At 38.7% G+C, this 18,153-nt stretch overlaps 1 protein-coding gene across 1 annotated transcript in view; it reads right to left on the bottom strand.

Annotated features, from left to right (window-relative positions):
* Positions 1-419: 419 nt before the first annotated feature.
* ME2 (malic enzyme 2) overlaps positions 420-18,153 on the bottom strand; it is a 95,205-nt gene continuing 77,471 nt past the window's right edge. The window contains exons 14-16 of the mRNA XM_004461403.4: positions 10,305-10,375; positions 9,179-9,277; positions 420-4,173 (exon numbers count right to left, since the gene is read on the bottom strand). Coding sequence (XP_004461460.2) covers positions 4,006-4,173; positions 9,179-9,277; positions 10,305-10,375 — 338 coding nt within the window. The 3' untranslated portion in view covers positions 420-4,005. The remainder of the gene's footprint in view (positions 4,174-9,178; positions 9,278-10,304; positions 10,376-18,153) is intronic.

Here is an 18,153-nt window from a genome sequence, read left to right as displayed (position 1 = left end):
ACTAGCTGGAGGAGAGGAGGAGTCAAGAATCCCCCTCTCTACCCTTTTAAGAATGAACGAGATAATATATTGCATGCTGAGAGCTTATGAGAGAAAATGGAACCTGGTGCCCAAGTGGAGGGGTTGTCCCAAGTCTAGAACACAGTTGGTTTGTGGCATGTGGGTGCAGATGCAAGCTGTCAATGTCCTCCAGCAAAAGACTAACCAGGTATACACCAGTAGTTGACCAGGTTGGATTTGTTATTCATTGCAACAGGGGAGAATGCACAGAGGGAAGCATACCTGGTGCCCCATGTGTGGATTTATCTAACAATATTTCCCAAGGGATCAGGTATTCTGGAGTTTTTTAAGGTTCAAAATAACAGTGTTTTGAAAATATCCTATACACAGCAGTCTTTAAAAACAGGATCCTAAAACAGTTTTTGTTCATAGGAAAATTTTACTAAGAAAATATAAGAACATAACATCTCATTACAATATATGAGAAAAAACAACTCACATCAATATAAAATTTTTTAGACTGATTCTAGACCCATCTACAGTAAGTCGATCCAGTATAATATATTCACACAAGGCATTTTCCCTTTACTTAAACTAGGTTATTCACCAGCTTTTTATCCTATATATGAAGGTAAGAAAGGCTAAGCACTGACTACTGCAAAGTGTGGCTTCCTTGAAGTCAATAGTTAATGATTGAGGTGTTACTAAAGAGAACACAAAAAATATCAATTGCAAATATCTAGTTTTAATTTCAGTTAATTTTAAAAGTATAGTAAAACATTGGGCAGAAATTTTTTGCCAACTATTGAGCTCAAATTAATCTTTTCATACTTCCCTATTTCATACCTACATTTTATGACTATTTCCTAATTGTTCTCACCTTTTAATGGAAGAAATTATACATGCATATGATAGTTTAAAATATGTTATAATGAACAAGACTCTCCATTACTTTTTGAAAGTAATTACCCTTTTGCTAGGTAAAAGTTCCCATGGAAGGCCAAAATATTATAGTTTCTTTTCCAATTTGATGCCATGAAGGCCCCCCCTCTGTGTCCCCCTCACAGTGCTGATAGTAAAGTTCCTGACTGTATTCTGAGCTTGGATCTTAAAAAAAAATTTTTTTCTTTAATTTACATCCTGTAATTGGTACTTGTTAAAAAAATGGTAAATAACAGTGAAAATGATTAAGTTCTATAAGATTTAAGTGGGCTATAAGCCACTTAAATTACTTTTCTAATTCAGCACGTTCTTGCCTTTAACAAACGTTAAGCAAACATGTTTGTTATACTTCAATGTTAAACTTAAATCAGGATTTCACACAATATTTTTTAGCTGTTTTTGATGACAGTAACATTAAAAACAAAACAATAGTTGCTTATTTTATGAAAATTTATAAAACATACTTTTGACTTTGTTCATCTTTTAAATGAGCAAATTGGATTAAATCAATTGTATTTCCACACATTGCTAATGACAGTAACATTTGCAGCACTCATAAATGTTAAATTATATTCAGAATTATTTGGATTATGGGCCAGAAGATGAAAAGCAAAAAAGAAGTAATTTTTTCCTATATAATATCACTCTCTAACATATCAGTAATTGGAGAGGAAAAATAATACATGTGGCAATATGTAATTATGAATAATTTAAAAAAATATTTTAGAACATTCAGAAATTACATTCCCTCAAAGCAGCCATATTAGGTAAATACATAGGAAAACTTATTTCTCAAAATGCTTTTAGATTTTCCTTTAGAGCACTCAGATATATAAGCTATACAAGAAACTCTTGTCTCACTAGTCAAGTATTACCTATTTTATTGGGATTAAAAAATGGCATTTTTTTTGTCTGAGTCTTTACTGTATTCATTCCCACATTTAACTCTAAATTAATTTTGGTGGCTTAAAAAAATGAAATCCTCCCTCAGTGGAGGAAGATGTGTCACTACTAATGATATTCAAAGGGATATTATATCATAGGAACATTCAAAATCACCTCAGGTAATAAAGAGCATCATTATTGGTGTAAGAATATAGCCTCTCCAGTTAAAGATGACTCATTTAGATGTGAAACATGACTGATTTGTTCAGAAAAAAAAAGTCACATTACTTTAGTCATAATTTATACAATAAGTATCTTATAACCCATCCCTAGAATCACCTAGAAATAAAATAAAAATGTGTTTTTTATAATAAGCAAACCTCAATTTCTAGTTGGCCAATAAAATAGCATTATTATGGTTTTTATACAGTGTTAACAACAATGACTTTTACTTGTGTAAAGGCAGCAGTAGTTCCCATTATTCTCTCACAATAATAAAGCCTGAATTTAGTTCCAGGAAATAGGGTAAATTTTGTGTATTTTCCCAGATCTATCTAGTGTAAAGGAATTTCCAAGCATGAAGGAAAAATGAAAGAACATTTTTAGATAATGATAATTTTCCCTTAGAATTTGGTTAAATTTGGCTTTTCCTCTGTATCCACTGTAGCATATCCACTGTAGCAGTTTGTAATTATTGATGAATTCCAAAAAGAAATATTGGACTGGTCTTTTCCTCTGGGCATATTAGATTATATTGGATTCAGAGGTTTAACTTGATTAAATGCCAGTACAGCATTGAGTGGGGACTCACAGATATAAGACATGGCAAAGGACAGAGTTGTAGGTTTTAATATTTGGAATTTTGATGTTAGAGTTTGATGCTGAAGTCTCAAACTGGAGCCCTGGGAAGTAAGCTCACAGAGGAAAGAGAAGCCAGACCCAGGAAGAAAGGAACCCAGGAAGTCTGAACCCTCACAGATGTCAGCAGCCATCTTGCTCCAACACGTGGACACAGACTTTGGTAAGGGAACTTATGCTTTATGGCCTGGTATCTGTAAGCTTCTACCTCAAATAAATATCATTTATAAAAACCAACCAATTTCTGGTATTTTGCATCAGCACCCCTTTGGCTAATACATTCATACATAGAAAAGTGAATTTCTATTTTAATAGCTTTGCCAGTCAGGTTAAAACCTCAGACCCCTTACTAAGTCCACACTATGTGTGTGTGTGTGTTTTAATTAATTTCTCCCCCCCCCACCCTGGTCCCCCCATTGTCTGCTGTGTCCATTCACTGTGTGTTCTTCTGTGTCTGCTTGAATTCTCATTAGGTGGCTCCAGGAACTGATCCCAGACCTTCCGGAGTAGGAGAGAGGTGATTACTTTCTTGCGCCACCTCAACTCCCTGTTCTGCTACGTCTTCTTATTTTCTCTCCTCTGTGTCTCCTGTTGTGTCATCTTGCTGCACCAGCTCTCCACATCAGGTGGCACTTCTGTGCAGGGTGGCTTTCCCGTGCTGGGTGGCAATCCCATGCAGGGCAGCACTCCTGTGTGGGGCTGCATTCCCGCGTGGGATGGCACTCCGCATGGGCCAGCTCGCTGTGTGGGCCAGCTTGCCCTCACCAGGAGGCTCTGGGTATCAAACCCTGGACCTCCTAGATGGTAGATGGGAGCCCAACTGGTTGAGCCACATCTGTTTTCCTCTACTACGTATTATTTAATAAATATATCACACCTGCACCAATACATCCCCACAAGAGTAATGTGTTTTTTTTTGTATTTCAATTCAAGCTCACAGACACCTTGTTAAGAACCCCTGCTCTAAAAGAACTGGGTGAGAGAAGATTGTTACCTATAATAGTAAATAGCAAATATGAGGGCAAGACTGAATAAGAGTACAACATTCACAAATCTAGTTTTAACAACTCTCTGATGGAGAATGGGCTACAAATTAGAATTAAACCATTATGTTTATTTGATGGTAGTGTGCTGGTAGGCATTGATTTATTCAACACATCTACCCCTAAGAGGTGTAGGTTCATGGGGAAAATAAGTCGAGCAAAGCGGCAGAGAAGTAATAAACAGGAAAAGTAATAAATCTTCCAAGAAGAGTCTGAAATAAAAAGGGGAGGGGGTGTTTCCTGGCAGCATGGGAAGGATTTATGGATGAGAGTGCTTCTATTCTGTGATCTGGGGAGAGTATGATGAAGTTTCCGGCCATTCATACACATCTGGCAGCAGGGAATCATATTCACTTCGCCATATCTTTTCTCTGATATATTTGGCTTTGTCTTCAGGTTCTGGGTATAAGAAAGCCATCTTATTATCATATAGGTATTCTGTAATCTGAAAAACAAATAAGATTATTGTGTAGGCTCTAAGTATTATCCTATTAAGAGGAAAAAAGTACCACTCCAACACAGATAAATGAACTCTAAAAAGAATGACTTTTTTTTTTTTAAAAGATTTATTTATTTATTTAATTCCCCCCCTCCCCTGGTTGTCTGTTCTTGGTGTCTATTTGCTGCGTCTTGTTTCTTTGTCCGCTTCTGTTGTCGTCAGCGGCACGGGAAGTGTGGGTGGCGCCATTCCTGGGCAGGCTGCACTTTCTTTTCACGCTGGGCGGCTTTTCCTCACAGGCGCACTCCTTGCGCATGGGGCTCCCCCATGCGGGGGACACCCTTGCGTGGCACGGCACTCCTTGCGCGCATCAGCACTGCGCATGGCCAGCTCCACACGGGTCAAGGAGGCCCGGGGTTTGAACCGCGGACCTCCCATATGGTAGACGGACGCCCTAACCACTGGGCCACAGTCCGTTTCCCAAGAATGACATTTTTAAGTGAAAAATTACATGACTGACATCTCAAAAATTCAGAAGCTATGGAAAGTTTAAATGACAGAGTAAAAATCATTCACGACCTCTTAAGTTTGACATGCTTTAAAGTCATCCTTTCCCACTATAAAATAATTATTGGTGTCTTCCTAATATTTCAATCCAACAAACAACTTTAAGCTCCTACTATGTGTTAGTCTAGTAGACCCATTTGGCACCCTGCCCAGACTATGTCCTTCCCCCCACAGCCCTGATGAAAGGGGGGCTTAAGGGGCCATGTAGGAGACCCTAGTTGCTGGGTACAACTGACTGGATCAGGGTGAAAACCTAATCCAAGGTAATCCAGATGTGCTTGCTCTAGAATTTGGATTCAGAGACATAGAAATAATTAGAAATCAGGTATTGGACACTAGAAATAAGGCCAACTAAAGAGAGGGTTAGCATCTGTACATGGAAACTCTCAACCCCCTCACTGAGTGCCAGGCATGTCATATATATTTTACATATCTAGTTCATTTAAGATTCAATAAAACCTTATAAGTAGTAGTATTTTTATTTTACAGCTGAAGGCACTAAAGATGAAGAGTTTAAATAACTTGCCCAAGCAGTTAAATGAGAGCTCTGTTTTAAATCCAAAACATCTAGAATCAAACAGTTAAGTTAGACTACCTCCCACCTAGGCTGGCCTGAGTGGATTTCTAATCTCAGCACCCAAGCCACACACTTGGTGGTGAGAATCAAACCCCCTGAGACTCAGTGTTTTCATATGTAAAAAAAGGTAATATGAAAAGCTTCCTAATAACGTAGCACAGTGGCTGTCATACAATAAGTTCTCAGTAAGTTATAGTTTTATTTTAAGCTACAAAAATTGTGGTGATAACTTGGTAAAAAAAAGTGTAATGGTTATGTCTCACTCCTCGCCAAGTTCCCATTGCAAACGGTGACCAATATTAAAATTTCTTATTTCAGCTTTTGAAAAGAAAATTTTAAGAATAAAATGGTGGTTATTAAAAGTAATATCTTTGGTCCCAGGAACTCAGTTTCACTATGTTTTATAAAGGAAAAATGCATTCGAACATTTTCTATCCTATTGTATTACACTTTTTATAACTACGTTAATACAAATCACTTGAAAAAAAGAACAGAGAAGATCCTCAGTGGCAAGATCTGAGGAGATTGAAAAACACAAGGGCCACATAAACACATGTCATTAGTACAGTTTGCAGATCAAAGAAAAGCATGCCAATCTTCTGTTCTCAGTTTTATACTCACAGGAAAAACAAAATGACATAAAAAGATAGGCAGAGATTTCAACTTCCAGAAAGACTGAGTGGACATACTTTTCCCTATTCCTTCCATTAAGTACAACTAAAAACCTTGGACATTATGACAGTTTGAAGTTTTGTGAATCCCGGAAAAGATTATGTGCTCTGAACTAATTCATTCCTGTGGGTGTGGGTTCCTTTGATTGCATTAGATCTTTTGATTAGATCACTTGATTAGATTGCTTTAGGGCCTCTGGACTAGTCCGTGAGGCATGACTTAGGTTGGATCTCTGCCCTTTTGCTGGAGGCTTATATAAGTCAAGAAGTGAAAGCAGAAACAGAGAAAGGCAACCACATTTTTTACCCGCCTATCTGAGTGCAGACTCCAGGATCTCCTACAACTGCAGAAGATAGAGTAATTCCAAAAGGCTGAGAGAGAGGCTGGAATCAGTGGAGCATAGTGGCATGGAGGCTAGGCCCATGGGGCAACTCAAAGCTGAAGAAATGGAGCCCTGCCATGTGCTTGAATACCCACAGATGAGCTTGGGAGAAAGAGAGCAGGGAGAAGGCAGAAAGAGACCAGCAGAGCTGCCATTTTTGCATTGCCAAACGGTAGGAATTCAGGATCGCCTATAGCGGACCTTGGTTGAGACAGCATCTCTGATGAAGCCTTGATTTGGACGTTTTCACAGCCTTGAAACTGTAAGCTTTTACCCTAATAAGGTCCTATTATAAAAGTTGACCATTTCTGGTATTTTGCTCCCAGCAGCTTTAAAAAACTAAAACAGACATTATATATTAAAAAAAAAAAATTAAGACTCCAAAGAGTGGAGAGAAGGCCAGCAAGGGACTAATTACTGAGCTTGTTGGTTTTTTTGCCTTATATATCCCAGACTTGGGGAAGAAGAGAGTGGCAATCCAGCAATGCCAAAAGATAACAAAAGCCCCAACAAAAGCCTCCTCTCTTCGCCAAAGGACCAGGAAAAGGGCAGCCTAGCAATACAAAAAAATTTTAGACCATTAGCTGCTCTCCTCCAGCCAAACACACCACACACATACACACAAACTGTGGGTCTACCCCCACTCATGCTAGCGAAGGCCAAGTGGAAAACCTAGACTTCCATCCTCGTGAGACCGTAATGAGGCGCCCCAGCACTCTTGCCAGGGTGGTGTCAGAGAAGGCCAAGTAGGAAGGGGGGACTTTCATCCTGGCCTGCGAGGAACAGGGGCCTGTACTCTCCACATCTGTGTCAGCTGAAACGACACAGAAGCCAGGATTCCACACTACCAGGCCTAACAAGGTATCCCTCCCACTCCTTGCTGGAACAGTGTGCCAGAGAAGGCCTAAAGGACAGTTAGGACTTTGACCACTACCCAGTGGCAATGAGGTCCCTCCCACTGCAATGCTAGAGACTCGCAGTGACAAGGAGCCTGCCTCTTGGGTAGCAATGGAGGCTGAATGGGGAACCTGGATTTCCAACTCCACCTGGCAGTACCAAGATGGTACATAGCCTCCTCCCCTCGATATGTTCTGAAAATTGTTAAAAAAGTAAAACACTATGAAGTAGAGATGAGTAGGAAACCCATAAAAATGATAACCTTTCCTATATAATAGCAATGGCCAGTGAGAAAATATGTATGGAAAAAAGAAATCTATAAAGAATAACATAACTAAAACATGTCTAGCAACAGAAGTAATAAGACACATGCCACATGTCAGAGGAAGAAAATAAAATTGTATTTAAAGACTTAAAAAAATAAAACCTTAGTAAGTGGAAAGACGTGATTGGGGAAGATTAAATACTGGAAGACTCAATTTTAACTTAAATTTATAAAATGTAACATAGTTTCATACAAAGTTGCAGGGTTATCTTTGAATTAAAAAAAAAAGATTCAAAAATTCATCCAAATGAATAAATAATTTAGAACAGCCAGGAGAATACTGATAAAGCATAATGAAGGGAAATACACAGTACCAAATATTAATTCACATTATACATACTATAATTATAATAGACAAAAATGGCCAGAAACAGACATTCCGTAACACATTCAAGTATTATGTTATTAAAGGGAGCATTCCCAATTAATTGGAAATTAACAAGGCTAGTAAATAAATGGTGCTGGGGCAACTGGTTAACTATACAGAAAAAAATGTTTCTCACATCATAAACTAACATCTCAGAGGGATTAAAAGTTTTATGTTATTAGAAAATGCAGGTGGATATTCACGTGATTTTGGAGTGGGAGAAGGCTTTAACACTCATAAAAAGTGAGGAAAGCATACATAAAATAAAGAAAATGGATACTGCCCTAAAAAGCTCTTAAAAATGGCATGTGAAACAATTCCATAAAGTTAAAATAAATAACTAATGGGAAAAATCTGCAGCGTAACAGATGGATCACTGCCTTTAACCTTTATAAATCAACACCAGACAAATACCCTAATATAAAAAGGAGCAAAGGTCATGAACAGGTAGTTTACAGAAGAAATACAATTATTCAATAAACAAAAAATTATTCTCACTAATGAAGGCTTTAAATTTTTAAAAAATGAGATACCATTTTCACCTACTAAATTTATAAGATCTTTAAAAATAAGTCTAAGTGTTGGCAAAGGTGTGGGAAAAGATAGGCTCACACCTAAATGCTGGCAATGTAAATCAATTCATTTTTTTTCTGAAGAGACATTTGGTAATATGTATCAGAAACCTTAAGCACATTAATATTTTTGGTTTTTGTGACTAGGAATTTCTTTTAAAGAAAAATAATCAAAAAAGCACATAAAGATGTATCTAAAAGAATGTTTACCACAGCATTATTATTATTATTATTATTATTCAGGAGGTGCCAGGCATTGAACCTGGGACCTTGTACATGCAAAGCAGGTGCTCCACCACTGACCTACATCTGCTCCCAACATTATTTCTAATAATAAATTTTTGGGAAAGCTTTAGTGTCCCGAAATAGAGAAATAGTTAACAAATGATGATATAATAACAGAAATTGCCATGCAGCATTAATGATCACACTGAAAATAATTACTGACATACATGGGTAAGGTCTACAATATATTAAGAAAAGTACAGTATGAAACCAATTACATTGATATGGGTTATAGTCTGACAGTAAGAATATGGGTAATCTAAAATTTCTTCTTTGTATCCTTAAAAGTTATCTCTAAAACTTGTATTTCTCATTTAATAAGAAAATGTCATTAAATTTATGTGAGGAGGTATAAAGTATTACTTACTTTAGTCGCAATGTTAATAGAAACTTCCTGAATATTAGAAAGTGGTGGGTAAAGTCTCCCTTGGGCTAGTTCTTCATCTGTCAATTGACTTGTCAGTGCCTGTAGTGAAAAAGAGCATTTTATGTTTGTCTGTTTTTATAAATAACAGAAAAATAAGGACCTAATAACTGGAAAAAGGGCTGTGGAAGCAGAAATTAGTGTAGGTAACATAATTCTCCTTATTTTTTGCAGGAATACACTTAAACCACTGCAGAAATCAAAGCTGTTCACCATTAAACAATAAAGAAATAATCAGGCTTAAACACTTGATACACTCGGGGCTTGGCACAATTGCAACCACAATGATAATGATAAAGGACATTGATATTTGCCTGGAGCTCCCTAGCACTCCAAATAAACCAGTACTTTTCCATTAAAAAAAGCAAGGAGTTATATTTTCAGATACATATAATATGAGTACAGTACATATGTTGTAAATTTATACACGTGTTATAATAAAACTTTTTTTTAGAGATTTATTTTTTATTTTTCTTCTCTTCCCCCGCCCCCCCGCTTCCCCCCACCCCAGTTGACTGCTCTCTGTGTCCACTCGCTGTGTGTTTTTCTGTGACTGATTCTATCCTTATCAGCTGTACTGGGAATCTGTTTCTTTTTGTTGCGTCATCTTATTGTGCCAGCTCTCCGTGTGTGCCACGCCATTCTTGGGCAGGCTGCACTTTCTTTTGCGCTGGGCGGCTCTTACGGGTCGCACACTTGTGCGTGGGGCTCCCCTACATGGGGGACACCCCTGCGTGGCAGGGCACTCATTGCGTGCATCAGCACTGCACATGGGCCAGCTCTACACGGGTCAAGGAGGCCCAGGGTTTGAACCAGGGACCTCCCATGGGGTAGGCAGACTCCCTATCCATTGGGCCAAGTCCGCTTCCCATAAAACATTTTAAAATCATGGTAAAAATATTAATTTTCTGCAAAAGTTAGAGGGGCACATGAAAAAAAAAAGTGGGTAATTTCCTTTTCATTCGTAAGGTTTAACCCATCCTCCCTCTCTCTGCTTTTAATTTTATGATCCATTCATCTTTAAAAAATGTCCTTTATAAAAGAAACAAACAATGTTTAAAAGACTTACCTTTGCAGCTTCTAGGAAAACATGGTCATTAATATGCCGGATGTCGCTGAGAATAACAGCTAAAGCCACACCTAAAATAATTTTAAATAATTTATTTAGTAAGGCCACTTTTTAAATTTTGGAATTATTATGAAAGGAATCAAATACATTCCTAGATTTAGACAAATAAATGGTAACCCACTCCCACCCTAGCTTCTCCTGAAAAAAGAGAGCAGTCAAGAAAACAGCAATCTAAATCTCAAAGATCATCTTGTCAAATAATCTTGATCAATTGCTTTATTCTTTTTTGCTAGAAGAAACAGTTTTAGAAATATCGAATGGTTTTTCTCAATTTAGTTTTTACATTTATCAAAAGTATAAATGGGAAGCAGACTTGGCCCAATGGATAGGGCATCTGCCTACCCCATGGGAGGTCCCTGGTTCAAACCCTGGGCCTCCTTGACCCGTGTGGAGCTGGCCCATGTGCAGTGCTGATGGGCGCAAGGAGTGCCGTGCCACACAGGGGTGTCCCCACACAGGGGGACCCCACGCGCAAGGAGTGCACCCGTAAAGAGAACCGCCCAGCACGAAAAAAAGTGCAGCCTGCCCAGGAATGGCGCTGCACACACGGAGAGCTGATACAGCAAGATGACGCAACAAAAAGAAAAAAACACAGATTCCCGGTGCCGCTGATGAGGATAGAAGCGGCCACAGAAGAACACACAGTGAATGGACACAGAGAGCAGACAACTGGGGGTGGGGGGTGGGAGTAAACAAAAAATAAATCTTTAAAAAAAAAAGTATAAATGTACACAATTCACTGAGGCTTATTACAAAAACAGCTCTCAGCTCACCTCTCACCCTCCATTTCTTGCTCTACAGAGGCAACTACTTTTAATTTTTAGCTGATTATTTTAATTATCTCCCTCCCTCTTAAACAGCATGCTTATATTTCTTCTGATTGATATTTTTAGTTCTAAAGATTATCTTCTGCAGGAAATAAGTATTTAGTTCTCTTTCACATCTCTAGCCTTGCCTCTTCTTCCCTAGCTAGAGCAGAATTTTGGTTCAATACTTATTGTACAATCAGTGCTTATGACTTCACACATGCTATTCACAGTATTTACTTTTCCTTTTCTGCATATCCTTTTAAGTTAAACACGATTGTTTTTTTCCTTTCTTTTTTCTTCTTCAGTATTTAACATTATTTCACTCTGAAACTCTCATTCAGTTCTCCAAATCTTCTACCAGTATTTCAGCTACCTAATGTATTCTCTAATGTCATCCTTTAGAACAAATCACTGTTGAGCCTTCTGCTCTGCTCCAATCTGGTCTGGCTGCGCTCCGTTCCAGATACGGAGCTGTTATCCTGGAAAACCCCTTTATTATCACAGGGTTTCACTTTGCTCCTAAGTTGAATCCATTTCCTAAATCCCACTGCCTTAAGGTCTTCATTCTCATTGTCACTTTCTTCTGGGACTTCAGTTAAGGAGTACCAATTAAAGATATGTCTCTTAGCCGTGTGTGTGTGTGTGTGTATGTGTGTGTGTGTGTCCATGCTGCATTCTGGATAGGTTCTTCTGATCTTTTTTACAGTTTATTAATTTTCTTTTGTCTAATCTGCTATAAACTACATCCACTGAGTTCTTAATTTAGATTATTGTGTTTTGTGGTTATTTCTGCTGGTTCTGGCTTGCTGCCTTGTTTTTAAAAAAATTATTTTATTTCTAAAGAAGCTTTAGATTACATAGATGTTATATCAAAAATTCAGGGAATTCCCATATACCTCATCTCCCTCCCTCTCCCACATTCTTCCCCATTGACAACATCTTTCATTAGTGTGGTACATGGAACACATAATGACGTAGTGCTACTAACCATGGTCTATAGTTTACGTTATGGTTTACACTTGGCACCATGCAGTTTTACAGGTTTTGGTAAAATGTACAATGGCCTGTATCCATCATTGCAATGTCATGCAGAACTATTCCAGTATCTCCAAAATGCCCCATGTTATACCTATTCTTCCCTCTCCATTCCCTCAGAAACGTTGGTGACCACTGTCTTTATATTAGTGTTACAAGTTTTTTCCTTACTAGAATAATGTCTACTTTAGTCCATAGTTATAAACCCCTCCACCCCTGTTTTGTTTCTTTATGTGCCTCATTACATTTCATTTACTGAGATTGTATATGAAATTTTATTTATAAAAATAATTTGAGGATGGGGTAGGATTATCTTATTCTAGAGAAAATTTTGTTTGCCTCTGCTAAGTATCTGTGGTCACTAGTGGTCCAGAACAAAGGCTTGAGGTTCTCTAGATGATCCACATGATGCTGCAAACTCTCCCTCCCATTCCAAGGCACAGCCCTTTAGGGTTTCATCCCAGAGGGGGTGGTCGTTCCCTAGAATCCCATCCTTGGCAGCTACCAGCCACCAACCCTGGCTGCCCCTCCAGGAAAAGCACAGCTCTACCTCTCAGTTACTCCTTCCTTCCAGGACGAAAGTGGCTTTGGGTGCTGGCTCATCTCTCTGAGCTCTAGATTTTCTCCAATTTCAATCCAGAATTCCCTAATATCTCATTCCATTAGCCTTTTGATCCTTCTAAGGTTTTTTGTTGTTGTTGCTGCTGTTATTTTATCCAGTTATTTTGGCTGTTAGACTGCATAATTCAGACATCAGCACAGCCTTACTTCTTAATTGTGTCATAACAGGCTTGTAGTCAGCTTTCCTCTTCTGCATTCCCCGCCCCATGGCTCCCTCGTGTGTTTGCTTATTGCTTTTTGCTCATTTATTGTGCTCATTGCTTGTTTTTGTTCATTTCCCCCCTTTCCTCATTGTCTCCTTGTTTTTCTTTTAGGAGACAACCAGTACCTCCTATGTGGGAGGTGGGTGCTCAATTGATTGACTCACATCCACTCCCTGCTTGTTTCTGCTCCTTGTCTGTTCGTTGTCTTGCTCGTTGCCTGCTCATTGTTTATTTTTTTCTTCTTCTTTAGGAGGCATCAGGAACTGAACCTGGTACCTCCCATGTGGGAGGTGGGCACTCAACTGCTTGAGCCACATCTGCTCACAGTCTTCCTGTTTTTAGACCTACATTTACTCCCACTCTCAGGTCCTTTTGCTTTTTTATACTCATAGTGCTAATGACTGATATTAATAAAGTTAGAACTTTGAATTATATAAAAGAAACCAACTGACAAATTTAATGTATAATGTAAAAAAACTGGCTTTGTTAAATCAGCAGAAAAGTGTTCTCTTCCATGCCTTCATGCCTTCATGCCGTAAGAGACATTGTTGAATAGAACATGTTGAATTTGAACATTATCACATCTAGAAAGAGATTATGGATGATGGGACAGTTTCTATTATACATGCTAGGTCTCAAGAAACAAGCAGAGAAGAATTCTAGACGAACACAACTAAAGATAAAGGAAGAAAGTTCATATACAAAACCACTAGGGGAGTCACAAGATAAACACCTTCTCCGCGTGGACAGTAGTCAGCATGCTGCCTATGTAGGCTTCAGGGTACCTTACGGAGAGCCTGCTGACAGCTGTTCAGTAGGGTGAGGTCCACTCACGGAAACCAGCTCCCTAGTACCCTCCACACAGTCATTCATTAACATGAACAGACAACTAAGGAGCACCAGAACTACACGGGGAATTAATATCCTAATGAGACTCTCTGGAGAGATTTGAGAGAATACTGTAACCATTAAAAAAGAAGTTGCTATTTAAAAAGTTATTGGGGGAGGAATTGTGGGAACTTGGTGTTGGACTAGGCAGGTAAGGCTCAGCTCTCACACAACAATGGAGAAAGAGCCAAAACTGCCAAATCTCGCTCTGGCCAGACGGTAACAAAGGAAAACAGAGAACCAGATACTTCCTTGGAAAGGAGTGGCAACGAGCGCCATCTGCTGGCCGGTCTGGAAATTACATGGCTAGAAACTGCTTTGAGAGCTCTCTTTACCCCACCCCTGGGAGAAAGCCTGCACCCCATTAGTGAATCCTTGGCATGATTTTGGTAACTTAAGCTGGGAAATTTTAAGGACTTAGGATAAGTTGAACCAAATATCAAAAAGCTATGAAAAAATAATGATAGGCAAGAGAGGGAAATTGGCCATCAGAGTAAGATTTACCAACATTATCAGGTGCCTACAATCAGTAAAAAATTACAAGCCATACTGGAAAACAGGAGGAGATGGCCCAGCCAAAGGAACAAACCAAATATCCTGGAGAGATACAAGATTTGAGACAATGATAATCATACAACTCTCCTAAATCATTTTAAATAACTGAAAGAAAATATGACTGAAGAGATAAAGGATATTAAGAAGACACTGGGTGAGCATAAAGAACAATTTGAAAGTCTGCAAAGAAAAGTATCAGACCTTATGGGAATGAACGACATGACGAATGAGATTAAAAATGCATTAGAGGCACATAAGAGCAGATATGAACTGCCTGAAGACAGAATTAGTGATTTTGAAGACAGAACATCTGAACTGGAAAAGAAAGGAGAACAGAAAGAGGAGAGAGAAAAAATGGAACAGTGTCAGAGAGTTTCATGATAACATGAAATGCAAAAATATATGCATTATTGGCATCCCAGAAAGAAGAGAAAATGGAAAAGGGGCAGAAAGAATATGTGAGGAAATAATGACTGAAAACTTCCCTACCCTTATGAAAGACATAAATATCAATATCCAAGGAGAACACACCCCAAACAGAATTAACATGAACAGACTTACCCTGAGACACTTACTATTCAGAATGACAAATATCAGTGATAAAGAGAAGATTTTGAAAGCAGCCCGAGAAAAGCAAAGAATCACATACAAGGGAAACTCAATAGGATTAAGTGCTAACCTCTCATCAGAAACCATGGAGGAGAGAATTAAGTGGTATGATGTATTTAAGGCATTGAAAGAGAAAAATTACCAGCCAAGAATTCTGTATCTGGCAAATCTGTCCTTCAAAAATGAAGAGAGTTCAAAGTCTTCACAGACAAAAACTGATAGAATATGTTACCCAAACACCAGAATTACAAGAGATACTAAAGGGAATGCTGCAGCTGAAAGGAAACAAGGGCAAGAGACATGGAGAAGAGTGTAGAAATGAATATTAGAAAGGGTAAAAAAATAGACTACAGTATGATGTATTAGTCAGCCAAAGCGGTGCTGATGCAAAGTACCAGAAATCTGTTGCCTTTTATAAAGGGTATTTATTTGGGGTAGGAGCTTACAGATACCAGGCCATAAAGCATAAGTTACTGCCCTCACCAAAGTCTATTTCCACGTGTTGGAGCAAGATGGCTGCCGACGTCTGCCAGGTTCAGGCTTCCTGGGTTCCTCTCTTCCCAGGTCTTGCTTCCCTATGGGCTCAAGTCCTCTGTTTTCTCCACAAGGTCAACTGTAGTCTATGAGGCTCTCTAGGCTTTGCCTCTCTCCACAAGATCAGCTGTAGACTATCAGGTGAATGGCTCTGTTGTGTCCGGCCCCGCCTGCCACCCAGGTTTCTGCTGTGTCTAAGCAGTTGTCTCTATTTCTCTGTGTTGTTCTCCTGGCTCAGGTCCTTTCATTCTGGGGCCTGCTTCTCTTTCCTCTGTGTGATTATTTCCCAGGGCTCCAGCTCAAGACTCCAGCATCAAACTCCAAATCAAAATGCCAACATCAAAATCCCTCCAACTCTGTCCTTTGCCTTGCCTTTTATCTGTGAGTGCCTACCCACCAAGGGCAGGGACTCAATACTCCACTGACGTGGCCCAATCAAAGACCTAATCATTTAATCACGCCCAGTTACAGACCAGTTTGCAAATATAATCTAATATCTATTTTTGGAATTCATAACTATATCTAACTGCTACATATGATATGACAACAGAAAGCCAAAGGTCAAAATAGATGAAGTAAGTAATGCCTTTAAGTTAAAACATTTAATGCTAATGGTCTGAACTCTCCAATCAAAAGACACAGACTGATAGAATGGATTATAAGCCACCTATATGTTGTCTACAAGAGACTCAACTCAGATGTAAGGACACAACCAGGTTAAAAGTGAAGGGTTGGGGGAAGTGGCTGGGGCTCAGTCAGGCTCCTGTCTACCATATGGGAGGACTTGAGTTTGCATACCGGGACCTCCTTGTGAAGGCAGGCTTGCCCACACACTGTGGAGAGCTGTTGGCCCGCACGCACCGCGGAGTACCACCTGGCCAACAAGTGCCATGGAGAGCCAACTCAGCAAGATGACACAACAAAAATGAGAGACAAGCAAAAATGCAGAACAGCGCACAGTGAACGGACACAGAGAATAGACAGCAAACAAGGTGCAAGGGGGGGAGGGGAAATAAAAAAATAAATACAGACACAGAAGAACGCACAGTGAATGGACGTAGAGAGCAGACAGCATGCAAAAAGCTGCAAAAGGGAGGTGGGGTATAAAAAAAAAGTGAAGGGTTGGAAAAAAAAAGATAGTCCATGCAAATAGTAACCAAAAAAAGAGCTGGTAGAGATACTAATATTAGACAAAATAGATTTTAAATGCAAAAGTATTATTAGGAATGAAGAAGGTCATTATATATTAATAAAAGGGGCAATTTAACAAGAAGAAATAACTATTTTAATACTTATGCACCTAACCCCAGTGCCCCAAGATACATGAGGCACACACTGGCAAAGCTGATGGGAGAAACAGATGTCTCTACAGTAATATTTGGAGACTTCAATACACCACTCTCAGTATTGGATAGAACATCTGGACAGAAGCTAAATAAAGAGAACTTGAATAATATGATAAATGAACTCAGCCTAACAGACATCTATAGAGCACTGTACTCCAAAACAGCAGAATATATATTCTCTTCAAGTGCTCATGGATCCTTCTCCATTATAGACCACACGTTGGGTCACAAGACAAGTCTAAATTTAAAACGATTGAAATTATACAAAACACTTTCTCTGATTATAATGGAATGAAGCTGGAAATCAATAATGGACAGAAAAGAGAAAATTCTTAAATATATGGAGATTAAACAACATACTCAAACAATCAGTGGGCCAAAGGAGAAACTGCAAGAGAATTCAGCAAATATCTTGAGACAAATGAGAATGAGAACACAACATATTAAGACCTACGGGGTACTGCAAAGGCAGTGCTGAGAAGGAATTTGTAGCTCCCAATGCTTACATTAAAAAAAGAAGAAAGAGCTAAAACTTATGATCTAACTGTACATCTGGAGGTACTAGAAAAAGAACAGCAAACTAATACCAGACCAAACCAAAGGAAAGAAATAATAAAGATCAGAGAATAAATGAAACTGAGAAGGAAAAAACAACAGAGCGAACCAACAAAACCAGAAGTTGGTTCTTTGAGATCAACAAAATAAAAAAACCCTTAGCTAGACTGACTTCTCTCTTTTTTAGAGAGAAGACACAAATAAGTAAAATCAAAAAATGAGAGAGGGGAAATTACCACTGACCCCGCAGAAATAAGAGAGACCATAAGAGGATACTATGAACAACTGTATGCCAAAAAACTAGAAAATACAGACGAGATATACAAATTCCCAGAAACACATGAACCATCTACACTGACTTTAGAAGAAATAGAAGACCTTAACAAACTAACCAGAAGTGAAGAGACTGAAACAGTCATCAAAAATCAACCAAAGATGAAAAGCCCAGGACCAAATGGCTTCACAGGTGAATTCTACCAACCAGTCAAACATGAACTAATACCAATCTTGCTTAAGCTCTTCCAAAATATTGAACAGGAAAGAATACTACCAAACTCATTCTATGAAGCCAATATCACCCTAATACCAAAACCAGATAAGGATACTACAAAAAAAAAAAAAAAAAAAAAAAGAA

Source organism: Dasypus novemcinctus, chromosome 16, assembly GCF_030445035.2.
Source record: "Dasypus novemcinctus isolate mDasNov1 chromosome 16, mDasNov1.1.hap2, whole genome shotgun sequence".
NCBI lineage: Eukaryota > Metazoa > Chordata > Mammalia > Cingulata > Dasypodidae > Dasypus > Dasypus novemcinctus.
The sequence above is the reverse complement of the archived record's forward strand: the minus strand, read 5'-3'. Positions and strand labels throughout refer to the sequence as shown.